At 40.3% G+C, this 18334-nt stretch overlaps 2 protein-coding genes across 11 annotated transcripts in view; both read right to left on the bottom strand.

Moving 5' to 3' along the window:
- Positions 1-247: 247 nt before the first annotated feature.
- tmem170a (transmembrane protein 170A) lies at positions 248-4790 on the bottom strand. Of its 2 annotated transcripts, none has more exons than XM_023281417.3 (3): positions 4332-4790; positions 2664-2834; positions 248-2311 (listed from the first exon to the last, which is right to left on the bottom strand). In XM_023281417.3, exons 2-3 carry the CDS (start codon positions 2830-2832, stop codon positions 2181-2183), a joined length of 300 nt encoding a protein of 99 aa, XP_023137185.1. In that variant the 5' UTR covers positions 2833-2834; positions 4332-4790; the 3' UTR covers positions 248-2180. The 2 variants fall into 2 exon arrangements, with proteins under 2 accessions (XP_023137185.1, XP_023137184.1); XM_023281416.3 differs by having other exon boundaries at positions 4238-4769.
- Positions 4791-10691: 5901 nt separating this feature from the next.
- The window catches only part of ppp6r3 (protein phosphatase 6, regulatory subunit 3), a 34081-nt gene continuing 26438 nt past the window's right edge, over positions 10692-18334 (bottom strand). For 5 of the 9 annotated variants that reach the window (XM_035953411.2, XM_035953406.2, XM_035953410.2 and 2 more), the window contains 4 exons: positions 17033-17050; positions 15018-15125; positions 12277-12351; positions 10692-11698 (listed from right to left, as the gene is read on the bottom strand). In XM_035953411.2, coding sequence (XP_035809304.2) covers positions 11647-11698; positions 12277-12351; positions 15018-15125; positions 17033-17050 — 253 coding nt within the window. In that variant the 3' untranslated portion in view covers positions 10692-11646. The remainder of the gene's footprint in view (positions 11699-12276; positions 12352-15017; positions 15126-17032; positions 17051-18334) is intronic. The other 4 variants (XM_023281398.3, XM_023281400.3, XM_035953408.2 and 1 more) reach the window with 3 other exon arrangements.

Genomic DNA, 18334 nt, shown 5'->3' with positions numbered 1-18334 from the left:
CAGGTGCAGCTTTTCATCAAGACGAAGATACAACAAATAAATGTGAAATCAAAACCAAAGTCACTGTTACACGTGACCTTTCACACATTTCTGTCCAGACTAATGCATTTCTAGTTTAAATCATTACCAAGTGGCAAACAGTATCATTTGCAAGTCCATCTTCTTTTTAACTTTTTTTTATCTTGCCTATGTTAGTATATGAAATGTAAATGCATGTGCAAATTCAAAAGCAACTAAAAGCAGTCAGTGAAATGGGAATTTAGGAGTTTATTGAGCCCATAGAAACCGCAAGAAAATACACATCTGTTGACGCATAGTATGCACATTCAGTGCAGAAAAATAAATTAGCAATACATATTTGGTCATAAAGATTTAAAAGCCACAAAGACTTTGAAATAATTTAGAATATACATACATATCAGTTCTTTGTCACAAAATGACAAACTTGAAACATACTATCATTCAAAGAGAAAAAAAAGATTAAAAGCTCATCTGTTTTCTAGGTTTGCTTAGCAACCTGACCAGCCTGGAGCCACCTTGTTTCAACCTCTGAACAAACAAACAAACCAAGGTGAGGTAAAGAAACTCTGATGTCTCTCTAGGCTGCATTTGTAGGTCTGTGGTCAGGACGAAACACACAGGTCTATAAGACCCTCTTTGCTGTATTCCTGTCTTCACTAAATTACAATATGAGAGAGAAGCGAGCACACTCTTGCTAAATATCACTTGGATATCAAATTATTCAAAATTCTATCACCTCTCAATAATTTGCATTATTTCTAGGTTGAACATTAGGGTATTTGCTCTCTAAAATTAGCTAACAGTTTAGAGTTCTGTAAATAAGAATACAGGCTCCACAGTAAGGACTCACGTCAACATACCTCAGTCATTTCTGACATTCAGCTTAAATATATATCTATATTTTTTCTACACTATGTTTTATGTCTAATCCTTCTCTGCATGGAGGACACCAGATTTCTGGAGAGATGTTTTGTCATCCTCTCTGCTGGTTTTGCAGGGTTGCGTTGCTCTGTCTTTCTTTAAAATGACACCGTTCTATTGGATTCAACTCAGGTGCCACTTTCCGTTTGAATTCTTCTGACACTCATGAGAACATTCTTGTGTTCTCAGTTCATTTTAGAACCATATTCACACAGTTAGGCTGATTGGAAATCATAGGAGTACTATTTTGTTGCCTTGAGTTTCTACTTTGGAGTCTGTATTTTCAATGTAATCTTTCTCAAGTATTTGTTATGATTATTCATTAGAGGTAATCATTTACTGTTCAACTTACAAATTATGTAATATTTGAAAGGTGACACGGTTTTGAGTACTCCTTTCTGATGTATATTGTATCTAAGAAAAAGAAAGAGAAACATGTAGGATCCTGTATATAATTATGACAACAATAATACACGGAAAGTCAGACCTGCAATAATTTAAACAAAAATTCTGAGGAAGAACAAAAAGGGGCAGTAAGAGAAACGATGTTGGAGAAAGACTGCCCTGAAGATAAACACCACTTTGGAAGTCAGAAAATAGAAAGTAAGGCCTCAAGAGAAAAAGCAAGAACCTTGCATATAATCATCACCTTCCTGTTTTTACAGAAAATCAGCCATCCAGCTATTCTGTCTCTGCACTAACATGGAGTCAGACTGTTGGAGTTAAACAGAATAACACACAGACACACACAGACACACACAGAGCCCCTGAGAGAGGTTATTGTAAACCTACTGCTAACCTGCAACTGTAAACCCTGGCAACAGGGAAGAACAGCTGCCTTCACATCCTGCATGAATAACTGAAGACATATTAAGTGATTACTTAAGGTTTTTACTCAGCTTCGAAAAGACCTGGGGGCACACTGCTGGGGCTGGTAGCTTATACTGTATGTAGTGTGTGGTCGTCCTGTGATGCAAACACAGCATTGGTTGCAGCACATTCAGTAAGTATCATACAGACGGCTCAACAGTAAGTCAGAATGTCCACTACTGCATAACACGCAGCTCTTTCCTTGATAGTTGAAGGAAATCCACCAAGGTGCATCGCAAGGACATGACATCATGTGCCAGGCCAGTCTGGTTTACATGAGTCCGAGGATTCACCAGGGATCTGGCCCTGCAACATGTTCAACTCAGGTCCTGTTGACATGAGGTCCAGCCTGGTATAACTCAGCACTGCTAGAGAGTGGCAAGTATCCTGAGGAATGAGATGATGAGGACACAAAACGACTGTCCAACACCAAAAACAAGAGCCTCCAAGGAGATCATCGTCTTCCCTGCTGCCTTGTAGACACCTGCAATGGCTGCACCTAAAAATGTAAGAAAACAACACAAGGATTTAACAGCTGTATTGTTTAGTATGAGTTGTGCTTGAAAAAACAGTAATGCTTTTTAAGCTTCAAATGAGTACTCGTCAGAGGGAGGGAAGGAGCTCAACTCTGGGACACAGTGTTTCTTTTCCAACAACTCCACCAGAATAACAAGCCCTCTTCAGCAAAATGAAGTAATCGAGTTACATCAGTGGCATTCTCCCAGTTATTAATTTCTTATTACGTCATTATTTAGTTGACCAGCTTGATAGTTTTAAACCACTCATAAAACATTTCATCAGCATTTCACACCGTGTATTGCTATAGTTCTGATTCCACACACACAACTTACTAGTGAGGACTCCTCCCAAAACTGGTCCCACGATACCCATGAGGAGGATGGCAATAGGCATGAATCGGGCCATCTTGTGCTGGCGCAGCGTGACAAGGGAGATCAAAGCTGCAGGCAGGTGAAACATCAGAGAGGAAACCGCTGCCCAGAGAAACACTCCATACCACATCTCTGGACAAACACACAATTATGCTGTCAAACATCTCTTCATATACCAATCAAAGAACAAGTCATTTACTATTCAACAGCACTATGAAGCAACTAAATTACATTATGCAGTTATTCATTAACGTGATTCTAGCTCACTGGGATGTCCAAAATAGGTCTGCAAACATACCTGTGACAAACGTAAGGGAAAAGCTTACAAACATAGATACTTAAAGAATTAAAATAGTGCTCTGTATATATATATATATATATATATATATATATATATATATATATATATATATATATGAGCGTGTATATAAAAACGCTCATGAATGCTAAATTCACTTAAATGCAATGCATCCTAATATACACTACCAGTCACACGTTTGGACACATCTTCTCATTCAATGCTTTTTATTTATTTGGATTATTTTCTACATTGTAGATTAACACGGAAGATTAACACTTTTTGGTTTACAACTTAATTCCATGTGTATTCTTTTATAGTTTTGATGTCTTCAGTATTAATCTACAATGTACAAAACAATTAAATAAAAACCACGGAATGAGAAGGTGTGTCTTGACTGGTAGTGTGTGTGTGTGTGTGTGTGTGTGTGTGTGTGTGTGTGTGTGTGTGTGTGTGTGTGTGTATATATATAGATAGATAGATAGATAGATAGATAGATCGATAGATAGATAGAGGACAAGGTACAGTTTAGGAGACTGTATTCAACATTACTACATTAAGCAATCTCACAATCACAGTAGAATCCAGTCTCACATAGACTACAACGTACACAAGGTTACACTGGTGCCACATATCTGGCAGCACAATTAACAGTACACAACCAGTATTTTTCAGATGTTTATTTTATTGTGTCCATTTTGCATCTTAAAAGACACATTTCTATATAATTGTTTTTGCTACTGACTCTTTTACTACCCGTATGTACAGTATATGTAAGAACATTTTTAGACAGTGTTGTTTTTTAATTAACTTATTGCCAGTATATTGACAGCCAAACATTTTCTTGTTCACAAACCCCCACAGTAACTGGAGCTCAAATATATTCAATGCAATGTCAATTAATATACTAGTTTCAAATTGTTGACTGAATGTACAAAGTCTTAAGTAATGTCACACGTTTGTTAAGCGTTACTTTAACACTGCTAAACTAACTGTTTAGATGAAGCAGGAAGTTAGCTAACTTCACTAAGCTGCAGTATTTACACAATTCTACCATGTACACAGTAGCATCCAGGAAATAACCTATAGATACACACCAGAGTGGAGCACATTTAAACGTCGCCTTCGCTCAATACAAAAAAGCAAGACGGGATTTCAAATGTTATACATTTGAGTCAAATATGTTAGCACAGCAACATAGCACCTATAGCTAACAAGCTACTAAATATTAGCCCACCTGAGAAGTCGCTCAGAGATGTATCGTTGCCTCCGTGTGTGCCGTTTCTTCTGGGCACTAAATTCAAACCGAGTATTTGCTGGACAAAGCCTACCTCGTTATATCGATCCTGCATGTCTCACACAGATACTGGACACTGCATGAGTGAAAGATGGCCGACAGACGCTTTAAACCAGGAGAGTCGCACAGGCATTTGCCAAACGTCGATCTTGAGGCAAGCCTAGCGAGCATCCGGCTAGCTTAGCTAGCTCTCAACACAACTTGTTATGACATTGATGAATTTAGCCCCTGTGTAATGTCTGTCAGGCAGTAGCCTGGTCCGCAGGCAATTCAGACCCCGTGTTTGCAGACAGTCGGCCTTGCAGTGTTGAAAGCGCTTCAAATCTCGGACTAGTCGTCATTTCAAGGGCCTTGACGGCAGGAGGCGCTACTGCCTGACAGACTAAAGACGGGGAGAAAAAATTTCATGAGTATGCGGCCTACCAATAGGCTCATTCGATCTGAGCCTGACCTGCGCAGTTTCGACCACAATGCATGCTGGTTAGATTTCTGATACCGACATCTATGCTTGGTCTGACGTCTCTCCAACGTAATATCGTGAGATCAAAACGCTGCAGATGGCGCTAGCGTATGGCAGATACGCTCCCGTGACTCTTCTTCATTGAATTAGGCAGACTAGACGCATACTGGGGTATTGCTGCCCCCTACTGGATGTTATTTGTAGTCCATAGAGAATCCTCTAGATTTTCTTACACAGTCCTGTAGCTATGAGAAAGTCCAGAAGTTTCTTCATATTTGTCTACTCCTCATGTGTACAAAACATTAAAAACAATTAGCTCCCGTGACTCGTACTGCACAGCCTCAAGGCATGATGGGAACGTGTCGCTCACCTGATCTAACAGCTGATTGGCTTAGATGTCAGCCTTCAGTCTGTACAGGAACTCACTTATTTATTAAAATGTTCTCCAACGAATGTATGAGTTCTACAGTAATTTTAATTACAACAGAGCAGCCTCTTAAACTGCTGTGCAGGTGATCTGTGATGTCTGTCCATTGTTTGACAGGAATTCTCCTGTAAATCAGCATCAGGTCAGTTTGGCACTGTACACAAACCAGGAGGCCAAACCTCTCCCTCTCAAACACGTAAATAAAGAGAAAACACTGAAAAAAGGCAAATACAATGGAAAGTAATACAGAACAACAGCTTTTATTACTGATGGTATTTTATCGATCCTCACATTCCATAGTAGAAATGTTGGTATTGCTAAATACTCAAAGAATGAAATCAGTCCAGTGTTTATATACCAGAACTACATGTTGTCTGCAGTTTATGGTGTGTGACCTGAATGTGTTCAGCCTATTTGATAAACATCAACCACACACTTGTAGAACAAACCTTTAAAGCCAATATATTTCAAATGAAATGAAATGAAAATAAAATTTTTACAGGGTGCGGCTTCTGGAGATTGGATGAATCGTGTGCCAAGAGATATGGACATATCTGTGCACCAACTAATGGGAGAACTGAGTCGGTTTATCCCCACCTTTAGCCAATCACATTTCAATATTTGAATTAGATGTTTGTGTTCTATAACCAACAGCATTTCACCATACTGTATAAAATGTTGTGTTCATATCAGACTTTATCCTTTTCTGGGAGGCTGTTCCAAACAGAAAAGGTCCTTGTACAAGATTCTTTTGAGACACTGATATTTACAAAATAAACTGCTTAATTGGAGAGAAGTAGTTTGTCTTCCATCTCAAAAAATGAACACGCTCAACATGACACCTTCTAAAACATCACTTATAGCAATCTTTATTTCCTTGACCCTCTAAAGGAAATGTTTATCCACATACAGTGCCACTTCTCCCATTTTGTTTTCCCTATTCATATAATTTAAATCCACTAATCTCAAAATCTACACTTTTCCCTCATTCAGCCAAGTCTCACAGATATTGCTATTATATTAAACTGATCCCTCATTTGACTTAAATGTTCTCTGATTTTATCAAAATTTGTGCATGAACTTCTGCTGTGAAAATCAATAATTGATAATAATGTTACTCTGATCTGTATAATGTTTACAGCTATGATCTATGTTATTAAATACATTTTTATCAGGATCCACATTTCGGTCGAATTCATACATGTTACATTCTTAAATACTGAAAGGAGTTAAGTTTATGTTCATCAGCTCTGAGTCAAACTAATGACTTCTTCATCACCCAGACTGTCAGCTGGAAACAGATGTTCTTATCCTCGATGCACTCACGTTTCCATTCCCATAATAAACTGTCCAGAACGTAGCAGAATTAAGCAGTACGTGATATTTTGCATCCATCACATGACAATATTCCATCCATTCTTCTTTGTGAGGTGTTCATTAATAAACACGTTGGATCCTTTAAGTTCTTCCTGCTTCAGTACAGCAATGGACTGCTTCTTGTGTTTTCTACTAGCAAAACTTTCTATAATTACCGTTGTGTGACTTCTCTTTTCTTGAGGCGGAGTGTAACAGGCTTCGATATTTTCTGAATCAGTAGTTCTGTCTTTGCAGTGACCTGCTGCTCCAGGGCTGTACTTCAGCCTCAGGTGGATCCACACCATCTCTAATGTTTTTGTTTAAAATGTTCCCTTTTCTCTAATATTATAGTTTGCTCTTGGCTTGTAAAATATGTCACTCTGCTGCCACTAGACATGTCCATTTTTGTGATCGCTCATATTTTGCCAACTTGTCTTTTAGGTAAACAGGCTCACATTCAGCTTTAGAAACCCTGGGGTGAAGATAAGTCCTTTATTTCTCCCCACGCCAGGGGAAATTCACATTGTTACAGCAGCTTATGTAGCAATAGACGTAGTAATAGAAATAAAATAATAATAGAACAGTATTAATAATATTTACAATATGTACAGAGATGAGAAATGAGGATGAAATAGTGCAGTATTGACACCGTAAGACAATGTAGTATAAAGTGGCTTAAAAAATAAGTTTAAAAAGTGCAAAGATGTAGCAGTGCAAGAATGTCTGTGCAAATTTTATGGTTTGGGGTGGTAATGATATGAGTCCAGTTTATGTTAACATCAGCCAGTGATGCTGATGTTGTAAAGTCTTATAGCAGATGGGATGTAGGACCTGCGATAGCGCTCTTTCTTGCAGGGTGGATGTCTCAGTCTGCTGCTGAAGGAGCTGCTTAAAGACCCCACAGTGTCATGCAGTGGGTGAGAGGGATTGTCCATGATGGATGTGAGCTTTGACAACATCCTCCTCTCACCCACCTCCTCTATGGAGTCCAGGGAACAGTCCAGGACAGAACCGACCCTCCTGACCAGTCTGTTTAGTCTCTTTCTGTCCCTTTCAGTGCTCCCTGCTCCCCAGCAGACCACTGCATAGAAAATAGCAGACGCTACCACAGAGTCATAAAATGTCCTGAGCAGAGTCCTGCACACTCCAAAGGACCTCAGTCTCCTCAGCAGGTGGAGACGACTTTGGCCCTTCTTGTACAGAACCTCTGTATTGTGTGACCAGTCCAGTTTATTATTGAGGTGAACACCCAGGTATTTGTATGAGTCCACCATGTCAATGTCCAAACCCTGGATGTTCACCGGTGCAGTCCGGGGTGTCCTCCTCCTGCTGAAGTCGACGATCATCTCCTTCGTCTTACTGGCGTTGAGCTGCAGATGGTTTCGCTCACACCAGTCCACAAAGTCAGAGATGACCATCCTGTACTCCCGCTCGTCCCCCTCAGATACACACCCGACAATGGCTGTATCATCGGAGAACTTCTGGAGGTGACAGCTCCCAGAGTTGTAGTGGAAGTCCGATGTGTACAGGGTGAAGAGAAAGGAGGACAGACTGTCCCCTGTGGACCTCCATGCTGCTGACTACCACATCAGACACACAGTCCTGAAGCCTCACGTACTGTGGTCTGTTGGTGAGGTAGTCGATGGTCCAAGCAGCCAGGTGACAGTCTACTCCCGCTCCTTCAAGCTTCACCCTAAGCAGAGAAGGCTGGATTGTGTTGAAAGCACTGGAGAAGTCAAAGAACATGACCCTCACAGTGCTGCTGGGGTTCTCCAGGTGAGTCAGCGATCTGTGCAGCAGGTAGACCACTGCATCATCCACTCCAATGTTCGGTTGGAAGGTGAACTGCAGTGGATCCAGATGCTGGCTCACCTGGGGACGGAGGTTCCTGAGGACAATCCTCTCCATGGTCTTCATCAGGTGAGAAGTTGTCTTGATGAGCTGATAACCAGCGTTGTAAGGCGGTTTATCCCTCCTGCAGTTAAGCTTGGTGAAGTCACGTAAAGAAAAGATACCGTGATTGTTGAATTTGCTTCACATTACCGGCCTCAAATAACCCCGAGAGCCAGACTTCGCTGGATTCCCTTCATAGCTCAGGCCCTGGGCCCAGTCTCAGCCTGCCTTAGAGATCTTGGTCCATTCTCTTGTTTCATTACCACAACGGTTTAGCTTTTGAGTTATGTTCTTTGGACTATCACCTTTAGTCTGACGTTTCATATTATTGAAAAAAAACTAAATTACTTTGCAGTTGTTCATGTCAAGTGCTTTGATCGCATGATTTAAATCAACTAAGTTAAAGGTTTCATACAATGAAAATCTATTTTTATTGCATATTGTAACAAATTTAGACGTGTAAAATAAAAGCTGAGAAAATGTCAAGTTGCTTACTACTGGCATTCCTCTAGTTTACATGGAATTAGAAGGTATAAAGGGACAGGAAATTTTGTCTTTCTGCACATGTAATTTGCTTTTGTTTTATTTTAAATAAAGGCCTGGTATACTGTCACATCTGTCTGCCATTGAGGTACATTTACCTTTGATAGCTGCTGCTACTTCTAAAATGTCTCAGCAAACCACGCCAATTACTATGTTGTGGACTGCAAGAGTAGTGTACAAGAGTCTTTGTGCACTCCCATGATGTCAGGAACTAAGAATCCTGTGCATTACCTATATTTTTAATGGTAGTGTCCCAACAGTACAAAAATCCTTAGTGTAGTCAGAGCTCTGTGAAAATTGCAATGCTTAGGGACATTCACAAATGGTGGAAGCGTAAATGGACTTAAACCATTAAAACAAACAAAAACCAAACAGTGGCATGGAAAGCAGTGGGTCAGCTGCATTGAAAGCTACGGTAAAATGTAAATTGACATACTGTTTACATTTACTATATGATAATACAGGCCCCAATGCAATGAATGTCACTACATTTTTCATTGACTAAGTTTTAAATGCACCTGTATTATTGTTAATACCCAGATTCATGTCTGGTGACGTATTTGGTCTGGTCATCATTCCAATACTTTTTCTTTAGAAGCTCTTCTGTGGTTTTGGTAGTGTGCTTTAGATCGTTATGCTCTCATGCTAACCTACTCTGCCAAGCTTGTGCAGACTGGGAGTCATCTTGTCAGCCGGTTTTTTGGTATATCCACAAACATTCATGGTGCATCTATAAAGGTGATATTCCCAACACTTGTGGCACTCATACGGCCTCATATCATCTCACTCCCACCTCCTTTCGTTTCAGTGATCATAGGTGCCTTCGTTTTTGTTGCATTCAGTATCTTTTTTTTTTTTTGTACAAGACATGTCCTTCTCAAAAAACTGGTGGAGATCAAACCAGAACTGAAAGCTACTTTCCCAGTCATTACAGTGCTTGATGACGGTGGATTTTTAGGGACAGACAGAGAAGACAATTTGCACTGGAACCAAAGTGCATTAACCGACAATACCCCTAAAAATGCTTTAAGCTCAGGTGTTTAAGTCCAACGGATTTGCTGCTCTTGCGCTGGTGATTTGTTTTGTAACTGCAGAGAGTTAAAAGGACAGCAAGCAGTTTGACTAAGTTATACATTTAAAATGCTTATCACACGCAAGAACGCTGCAGAGCATAACCTGATCTATTAAGATATCACACTCATTTTATCTCAAAAACTTGTTGGCAAAGAGTAAAACTTCGCCATTCACTGGAGAACGTAATCTACCAGAAATGTTTGCTTGCACTGACTTGACTGGTAACAGCGATCACAACACATTTTCTTCATGAGTTCTCAGTGTTGGTACACCCAACAATACATACAAAAAAAGTGATGCTGTGTTTTTTCAGAGTGGAGTTGTCAGTCTAAACAGTATCACCTGCTGTTGGCACTTGGTCAGCAGCTGAAACCATTTCAAATATTTCTTTTTAAACAAAAGATCAAAGTGACTCGATCTGGCTCAACAATGCTGGGCACTAGTTAATCTCGAAGAGGGTAACTAATTTCCTCAATGAATTTATCATTTTATTTCATGCTTCTGCATGTAGTATCCAACATATCTTTAATTTGAACTCTACATTCAATCACAGCTCTGCACACTCCATCTTCAACCTGCAGTCTAATTTATTGACTACAAATGTGAAGTGAAGAGAACCCCTGAAAAGTTGAGAACCCATATTCTGAGAAGCGCTTCAGATTTTTATTTTTTAAGAGAAGGCTTGGACCAAAAAAAGAGAACTGTGGTTCTGAAGAAGTTAAGTTGGGGCTAAAAACACAAACAGATGCAGAATGCATTTACTGCTCCCAGTTTAGGCTGTGGTGACAACAAACTCCATCTCTCCTGTTTGGCCTTCTAGCTGCGAGGTAGAAACCCAGTTAGCATGAATGCAGCCTGCTAGAAGGGGAGAGAATGTGTTGGTATGGCTCTTTAGTAACAAAACATAACCATCATCTTAGTTTCATAATAAATAATAAAAAAAAAGAAAAAAGCTTGTCAAATCTTACTCAATGCAGAAGAATACAAGAGAAAAACACATTTACAAATAACTGCAGCAAAATGAAACCACTTGTGGTTATTAAAATGTGTTTCAAATCATAGGAGCGCCTTTGCTCAGGGACACAGACCAACAGTGGGTGAGAATTGTAAATATATCTCTAACTGTCGTATTAGCCCGTTATACAGGATAACAGGTCAACCCAGTTACAACAGCTTCTTGGTTGTTTGGGTCACAAATCAGCTATTCTCATTTCTGTGGTAATTCATCTTAAGTTTCTGTATACATTTTTCTTTTTATAAAATATTTTATTCATACAATCATTTCTTTAACTATAGCAACATTACTATTTAATTTTGAGTGTCAAGATATCAGTCTCACATCACCTCATAAGAACAACAGTATATAAACAAATGCAGAAAAAATGAATTTTGTATCCATTTGAGTATGTCTCTCATTTTGCTTTCAGTTCATCGTGTGTCTGTACACCTGTCTGTCAGTAATGAGCTGATAGGAGTATTGCTGGTCCTGGCGGGTGTGTAATTGGTACAACTCTGAGCAGTGGCCTCTGCTGGCTGGCCAGGAGGAGGGCCCTGTATGGCAGAACAGGCTGGCCATTGGCAGGCATTAGGTGATCCTCACGCTGGCCCATTTACAGCTGGCTCTAAGGATACAGAACTCCTGTCTGGCCTAGAAAAGAAGAGCAAAGAGAGAGATATGGGTCTCTGAGAGGACAGAAAGAAACAACACATTTATTCCAGAGTAATAGAATAAGTGAAGAACAGCTGTAAACTACAGAAACTTTTGTCTGCCTTTACACTGGCATGCTTCACTGCCAACTTAGTACACTGCTTAGTACTTGTCATATAGCACTGTACAAAAGTCTTGGACCACCAAAGGGCTTGTTGCTTTAAGAACTTATCATGACCATACATATGCATTTCTTTCTTTAAGTGTCTTTGAATGTCTTGAAATACAGGAATCAAGAAAATACAGGAATTATTTACAGTTTTAGAGAACACAAACATTTTGGGGAAAAAGTAGTTCTTGGTGGCTAAAATGGAAAGCATTTATTGTAACCTCCCTTTGCACTTTGCCATTTTGTTTTGAATTTGTTTTGAATGCAGTGTACATGTTTCTTGCATTGTCTTTATGTATCTTAATAAGACTAAAACTTTGTAAAAATATTGTAAAAGTTAAGGAGTTTCTTGGTTCAGATTCAAACACCAGATCAAACTTTCATATTTCACAAAGGTAATCAGGCTTACTTTGCCTCCTCTACGGCAGACATTTCCTCTAGAGGACCATTGGGAAGCTCCACAGTGGACCGACACTTCTCACTGCTTTACAGGACACAAGAAAAACAAAAGAAAAATGTAAACACTAAACAGTTAACTGTTATAAAAGTAAAGAATTAGTGTGTCTGGTGGCTGAGACTTGGGTCCTGTGGGGCTTGGTCAGGCATAGCCAGCAACCCACAGGGCTGGAAATCAGGGTTGGATGCTATGCTCAACAGGCAGCAGGCAGGAGTGGGCACCTAGGCAAACCGCCCTCTGGTGGTGTAGACTAGTTGTGAGGATGTGGAACATCACCTCACTGGCGGGGAAGGAACCTGAGCTGGTGCGGGAGGTGAAGCGATACCAGCTAGATATAGTTGGGCTCACCTCTACGCACAGCAAGGGTTCAGGAGCCAAACTCCTGATTAGGGGTTAGACTTGCTCCTCTTACGGAGTTGCTCAGGGTGAGAGGTATCGGGTGGGTGTGGGGATACTCACAAGCCCCTGGCTGAGTGCTCCTTTGTTGGAGTTCTCTCTAGAGAACGAGAGGGTTGCCTCTGTGCAACTGTGTGTTGCAGAGGGGAAAACGCTGACCGCTATTAGTGCTTATGCACGGAACAGCAGCTCAGAGTATTCTGCCTTCTTGGAGTCTGGGTGGTGTCCCGGAAGAGGTGCCACTTGCGGACTGCATAGTTCTCCTGGGTGACTTCAACGCTCACGCAGGCAATGACGGAGACACTTGGAGGCGAGTGACTGAGTGGAACAGCCTGCCCAATCTGACCCCAAGTGGTGTTTTGTTACTTCTGTGATAGTGATAGACTGGCCATAAGTAAGATCATGTTTGAGCATAATGTAGCTCATAAGTGTACCTGGTACCAGAGCACCTTAGGCCAAAGGTCAATGATTGACTTTGTTGTCATATCATCAGACCTGCGGCCGTATGTCTTGGACACTCAGGTGAAGAGAAGAGCAAAGCTGTCAACTGACCACCACCTTGTGGTGAGTTGGATCCAGTGGTGAAGACTGCTGGATAGGCCTGGTAAACTCAAACGTGTAGTAAGGGTGAGCTGCTAGCATCTGGCAGAGGCCCCTGTCCATTGAGTTTTCAATCCCACCTCCGGAAGAGTTTCTCCTGCATCCTGGGGAGGTTGGGGACATGGAATCTGAGTGGACCATGTTTAAAGCCTCCATTGCAGAAGCATCTGTTAGGAACTGTGGCCAGAAGGTCACTAATGCCTGTTGCTCTGGCAACCCAAAAATCCTGATGGTGGACACCAGCGATGAAGGAAGCTCACAGGCTGACGAAGGAGGCTTTTTAGGCCCGGTTGGCTCGGGGATCTTCTGAACCATCAGACAGGTACCGGCCGGCCAAAAGGGGTGCAGCTGCTGCAGTTACAGAAGCTAAAACTTGGATGTGGGAGGAGTTTGGAGAGGCTGTGTAGAAGGACTTCTGGTTGGCCTAGAGGAAGTTCTGACAAACCATTTGACGCCTCAGGAAGGGGAGGCAGGGCTTTGCCCAGGCTGTGTATAGTTGTGGGGGGGGGACTGCTGACCCAGATGGGGGACATTGTCGGGCAGTGGAAAGAGCATTTCGAGGAACTCTGAGCCTGGTTAGCATGTCCTCTACTGAGGAAGCAGAGCCTGAAGACTCGAGGGAATCTTTGTCTATATCCATGGTAGAGGTTGCCATGGTAGACGAGAAGTTCATCAGTGGTAAAGCTCCAGGTGCAGACGAGATTTGCCTGCAGATGCTAAAGGCTCTGGACATTGCTGGACTGTCTTGGCTGACATGTCTCTTCGGTGTTGCATGGGCACTGGGTACGATGCCTGTGGAGTGGCACACTGGGATGGTGGTTCCCATTTTCAAAAGAAATGGGTCCAGAGAGTTTGTGTCAACTGCCGGGGTATCACACATCTCAACCTCCCTGGGAAAGTGTACTCTAGGGTGCTGGAAGTGAGGCTCCAATCAATTGTCGGACCTCGGATTCAGGAAGAGCAATGTGGATCTTGCAATGTGGATCTTGTCCTAGTCGTGGAACAGTGGACCAGCTCTTCACCCTTGCAGAGCTGCTTAAGGGGGTCATGGGAGTTCAAAAAGCCAGTCCACGTGTTTTTGTGGATTTGGAAAAGGCCTCCACGACCCAACCTCAGATAAGTGGAATAAAATGAATGGATGGATATTCTAAACGCATCATTAACAGGAAAATCTGACTTCCTGATTTGTAGACGCTTTTTAAATTCAACAATGAATTTGTAAAACAATGAAAAGTCTGCATTTATTCAAACAAATAACCATACATTAAACATGGGACTTTGGCACTGCTTCTACCTGCATCATACACACGATAAAAGTGAAAGTATCTGATATCTTGTTCCACTGTTAATCCATGTCAACTCAGCTTGAAGTCAGAACAGTTGTGAACAGCTGAACTCATGGATTTCCTTAAAAAAATAATGTGAAAACCTAAAAGTTAATGGGTGTGACCTTGCTATAAATGTATTCACTGCTACAGTTATAAAGGAACGAAAACTGTCAGATTTTAAAACAGCATTTGACCATAGAAATTTATACTGCTAAATCCCCCACATTTCATAGCCAGAGATATGTGACTGAGCATTACTGTGTGAGTAGTACAGAGCACTGCAGAGCCTGTGCAGGCACTGTTTAATTTTTTTTTTTTTTACTCAAGTCAGTAGTGTGCATGGGTGTCTGTGTGTGTGAGGTGTCTGACCCTGTTTTGGGACAGCAGGCTGCAGCTGAGCTGTTGACGCCTGTTCTCTCTGAATCCACACACTCCACTACTGAGCATTTCTCTGAGGAGGCAATCTTCTCTTCATCACTGGAACACAGAGGTACACACAACAACATGAATACATCAATAATAAGCTATTCATAGCAACCACTTTACCCAGAGAACACATAGAACACAGTGAGATGTGAACAGTGATGCATGCTGAACTGACTGACAACATAGTAAAACAAAGGATGGTTGTGTTAAAAATGGAATAACTGTGAACTCTACATAGAAGAATCAAAATGTACAGCAAATGGAGAAAGTCAACTGTTTTGATTGTTTAGCTACGATACTCTGTTTACTTTATAGCTACAGAGCAAGCAAATAGTAGGCAGGCCTACAAACTGATTTGGACACTGATTGGACCAAAATTGAATGTATCAGCCGTCAGTCTTGCTTTGTCTCAGAGAACCACCAATAATCTTGATGAGACCTCAATCAAAGCAAAACACCCACAAACATCCAAATATAATCCAAAATTTGACATGCTACTTAACAGTTATCTAGCATTTGTCAATATCAGAAAACATGATTTTATGTTATAAAAAAAACAGGCATCCAATTAAGAAAAACTAATGATCATGGTTGCATTATTTGGAGCCATATTTAAATTATTCACAAAACACACTTGCACTATTATCTTCATGTTCGGTTAACAGTACTCTTGGTGGCGACTGACTAAATCACATATATCTTTAACACCGTCTAATGTACAAAAAAAGGGACACAGTTATTAATTTAGCTTGAATCTTAATGAAACTTTAAAGGATATGGCTATTATGCAAATGTTCAATGTGAAAAATAAAGACAAAAAAGTAAAGTTTCTTCCTCAACAACATAGTCATAGCTCCAATAAGCAACTCATATCTTATTCCAATTCCTCTGCCAAGGTGGGAACCAAAGCAGAGGTTTATTTTCAGTGCTTGAAACTAAATCACCAGGTCAAATTTCGTTAAACTTAGTAAGGGGGGAGACAAGGGAAGAACCCATTTAATTCTGGTGGAGATCCGCAACACTTTCTTGAAAATTGCAAGATAGGGCACTGGCTTTGGAGGAGGACTGCAATCTGTAAGTTCCCATCTAGTTACAAAGGTCATATTAGTAGAACTTTTCTATCCATATTTTAATTTGGGTTCAAACTAGCAGCATCTGAAAACTAAAAAAAAGGCATCCTTTTTTCTATGGTTACTGTCATATTGAGCATTATGTGTAATCCTTTAAAGGATCCTGTAGCTTCAAAGAACTGTAAAGAGTAGACAGTTTTTGTAAATGAGAGAAAAGATGAATTTTGTCACTGTGCAAGCACGAGGCCAAGTCATATTGTACCATTATCGGAAATAAATTTTGTGGTCACAGCTGTGGTCAGTACCCAATGACCAGATTTTTTTCAGTGTGCCTGTTATGACTCAACTCTTGCCAGCACATTAAAAAAAAAAATTATTAAGCAGCTATATCTTTTATTGTGCATTTTAATCTTTGTCAGTCTCAAAATGGAGACAATGACTAAGCGTCAAAGGCAAAAAAGAAAGTAGGAAAATACAGTGCAAACCGTTTAAATGAAATAAACATATTAATACAAATATTTATGAAGCCATTTGTAAGCAAAAAAAATCCAACAGTGGAGAGGTTAAGGTCACTTCAGAAAGTGCAATTTCACTTCAGGCAGTGTATCATTTCAACTCAAAATTTAATCCTGTTAGCTTGGACTGTTACATATAAATAAACAAAAATAAGGGCCATCTTAGTAAACTTGAGCCAAAATTGAATAAAGAAAATACTAGACTTGGAAATCAATTTTGGTAGAAACACATGCAGAATGGAGATAATGAAATAAACAAAAAAGGAGTTGAAACCAAAGAAGAAGATCAAAATTGGGAAAGAAAAGTTGGTGGTTGACGTGACAACAAGACTACATCACGGCTGCAGGCTGATCTCTGATTGGCTGTACATACCGATAAGATTTCAACACTCTGAAGAAGACCACACCCACAACGCACAGCAAGAGAGAGAGGGGAAGCTCAGATTGTAAGTGTCGCTCAGTTCATTAGACTATTGTTATTTACTTAGACAAACAGACAATATAATGCAGTATCAACAAGGAGACGAAAAGATATGACAACCAACTTGACAATCAAACTTTGGTATTTAGGATAAGTAAGTATTTCTTGACAGAGGCATGATTAAAAATCAAGTATTAAATAACTGCCCCTTGTGTTTGAACTGACTTGTGACAGGGCATTGCAAATTAAGGAAAAAATAAGACATATTTAAGTGTTGTTGAACTCTCCCTTTACAGGTTTTTTTTTTTTTGCGTGCGTGTGTGTGTGTGTGTGTGTGTGTGTGTGTGTGTGTGTGTGTATATATATTGTACCAGTCAAAAGTTTGGACAACCTCATTCCATGGTTTTTATTGATTTGACGCACGTGAGCCAGTTCCATCGTAGCGTCTGATGGTTTTTGCGATTGGACTTGAGGATACATTTAAAGTTCTTGAAATTTTCAGGATGGACTGACCTTCATGTCTTGTAATGATGGACCGTTGTTTCTCTTTACCGAGTTGAGTGGTTCTTGCCATAATATGGATGCCAACAATAGTCAAACAAGGCTGTCAACTGTGTACAAACCCTACCTCTGCACAATACAATTGATGGTCTCAAACACGTTAAGGAAAGAAATTCCACAAATTGATTCTTGACAAGGCACATCTGTTAATTCAAAACCATTCCAGGAGACGACCTCATGAAGCTGAGAGAATGTCAAGAGTGTGCAAAGCTGTCATCAAAGCAAAAGGGGGCTACTTTGAAGAATCTAAAATATAAAACATATTCTGGTTTGCTTAACATGTTTTTTTTTTACAACATATTTCCATATGTGTTCTTTCATAGTTTTGATGTCTTCAGTAATAATCTACAATGTAGAAAATAACTAGATGAATAAAATACACTGAACGAGAGGATATGTCCAAACATTTGACTGGTACGATCAGGGGTGGTGCAATGACCAGCTCAAGCAAATGAGCAGAATTAATTGATTTGTTTAATACACCTGCGGTTGGTTTCTGATTTTGATGTCAAAACCGCCACTACAGGAGTTGTGAATGTGTAATACTGTGGGGGCATTCATAATACAGCGGATGAGAAACACTATTTTAACATATCCTGACAAGTATCCATTCTGGTAGAGATGCCATAATCTAAGAGCATTCTAGTGTTACCTCTTGAGTTTTTGGAACATAACTACAACATTTGCATTGAA

This window comes from Amphiprion ocellaris, chromosome 3 (assembly GCF_022539595.1).
Source record: "Amphiprion ocellaris isolate individual 3 ecotype Okinawa chromosome 3, ASM2253959v1, whole genome shotgun sequence".
In the NCBI taxonomy this organism is placed as follows: domain Eukaryota; kingdom Metazoa; phylum Chordata; class Actinopteri; family Pomacentridae; genus Amphiprion; species Amphiprion ocellaris.
The sequence above is the reverse complement of the archived record's forward strand: the minus strand, read 5'-3'. Positions and strand labels throughout refer to the sequence as shown.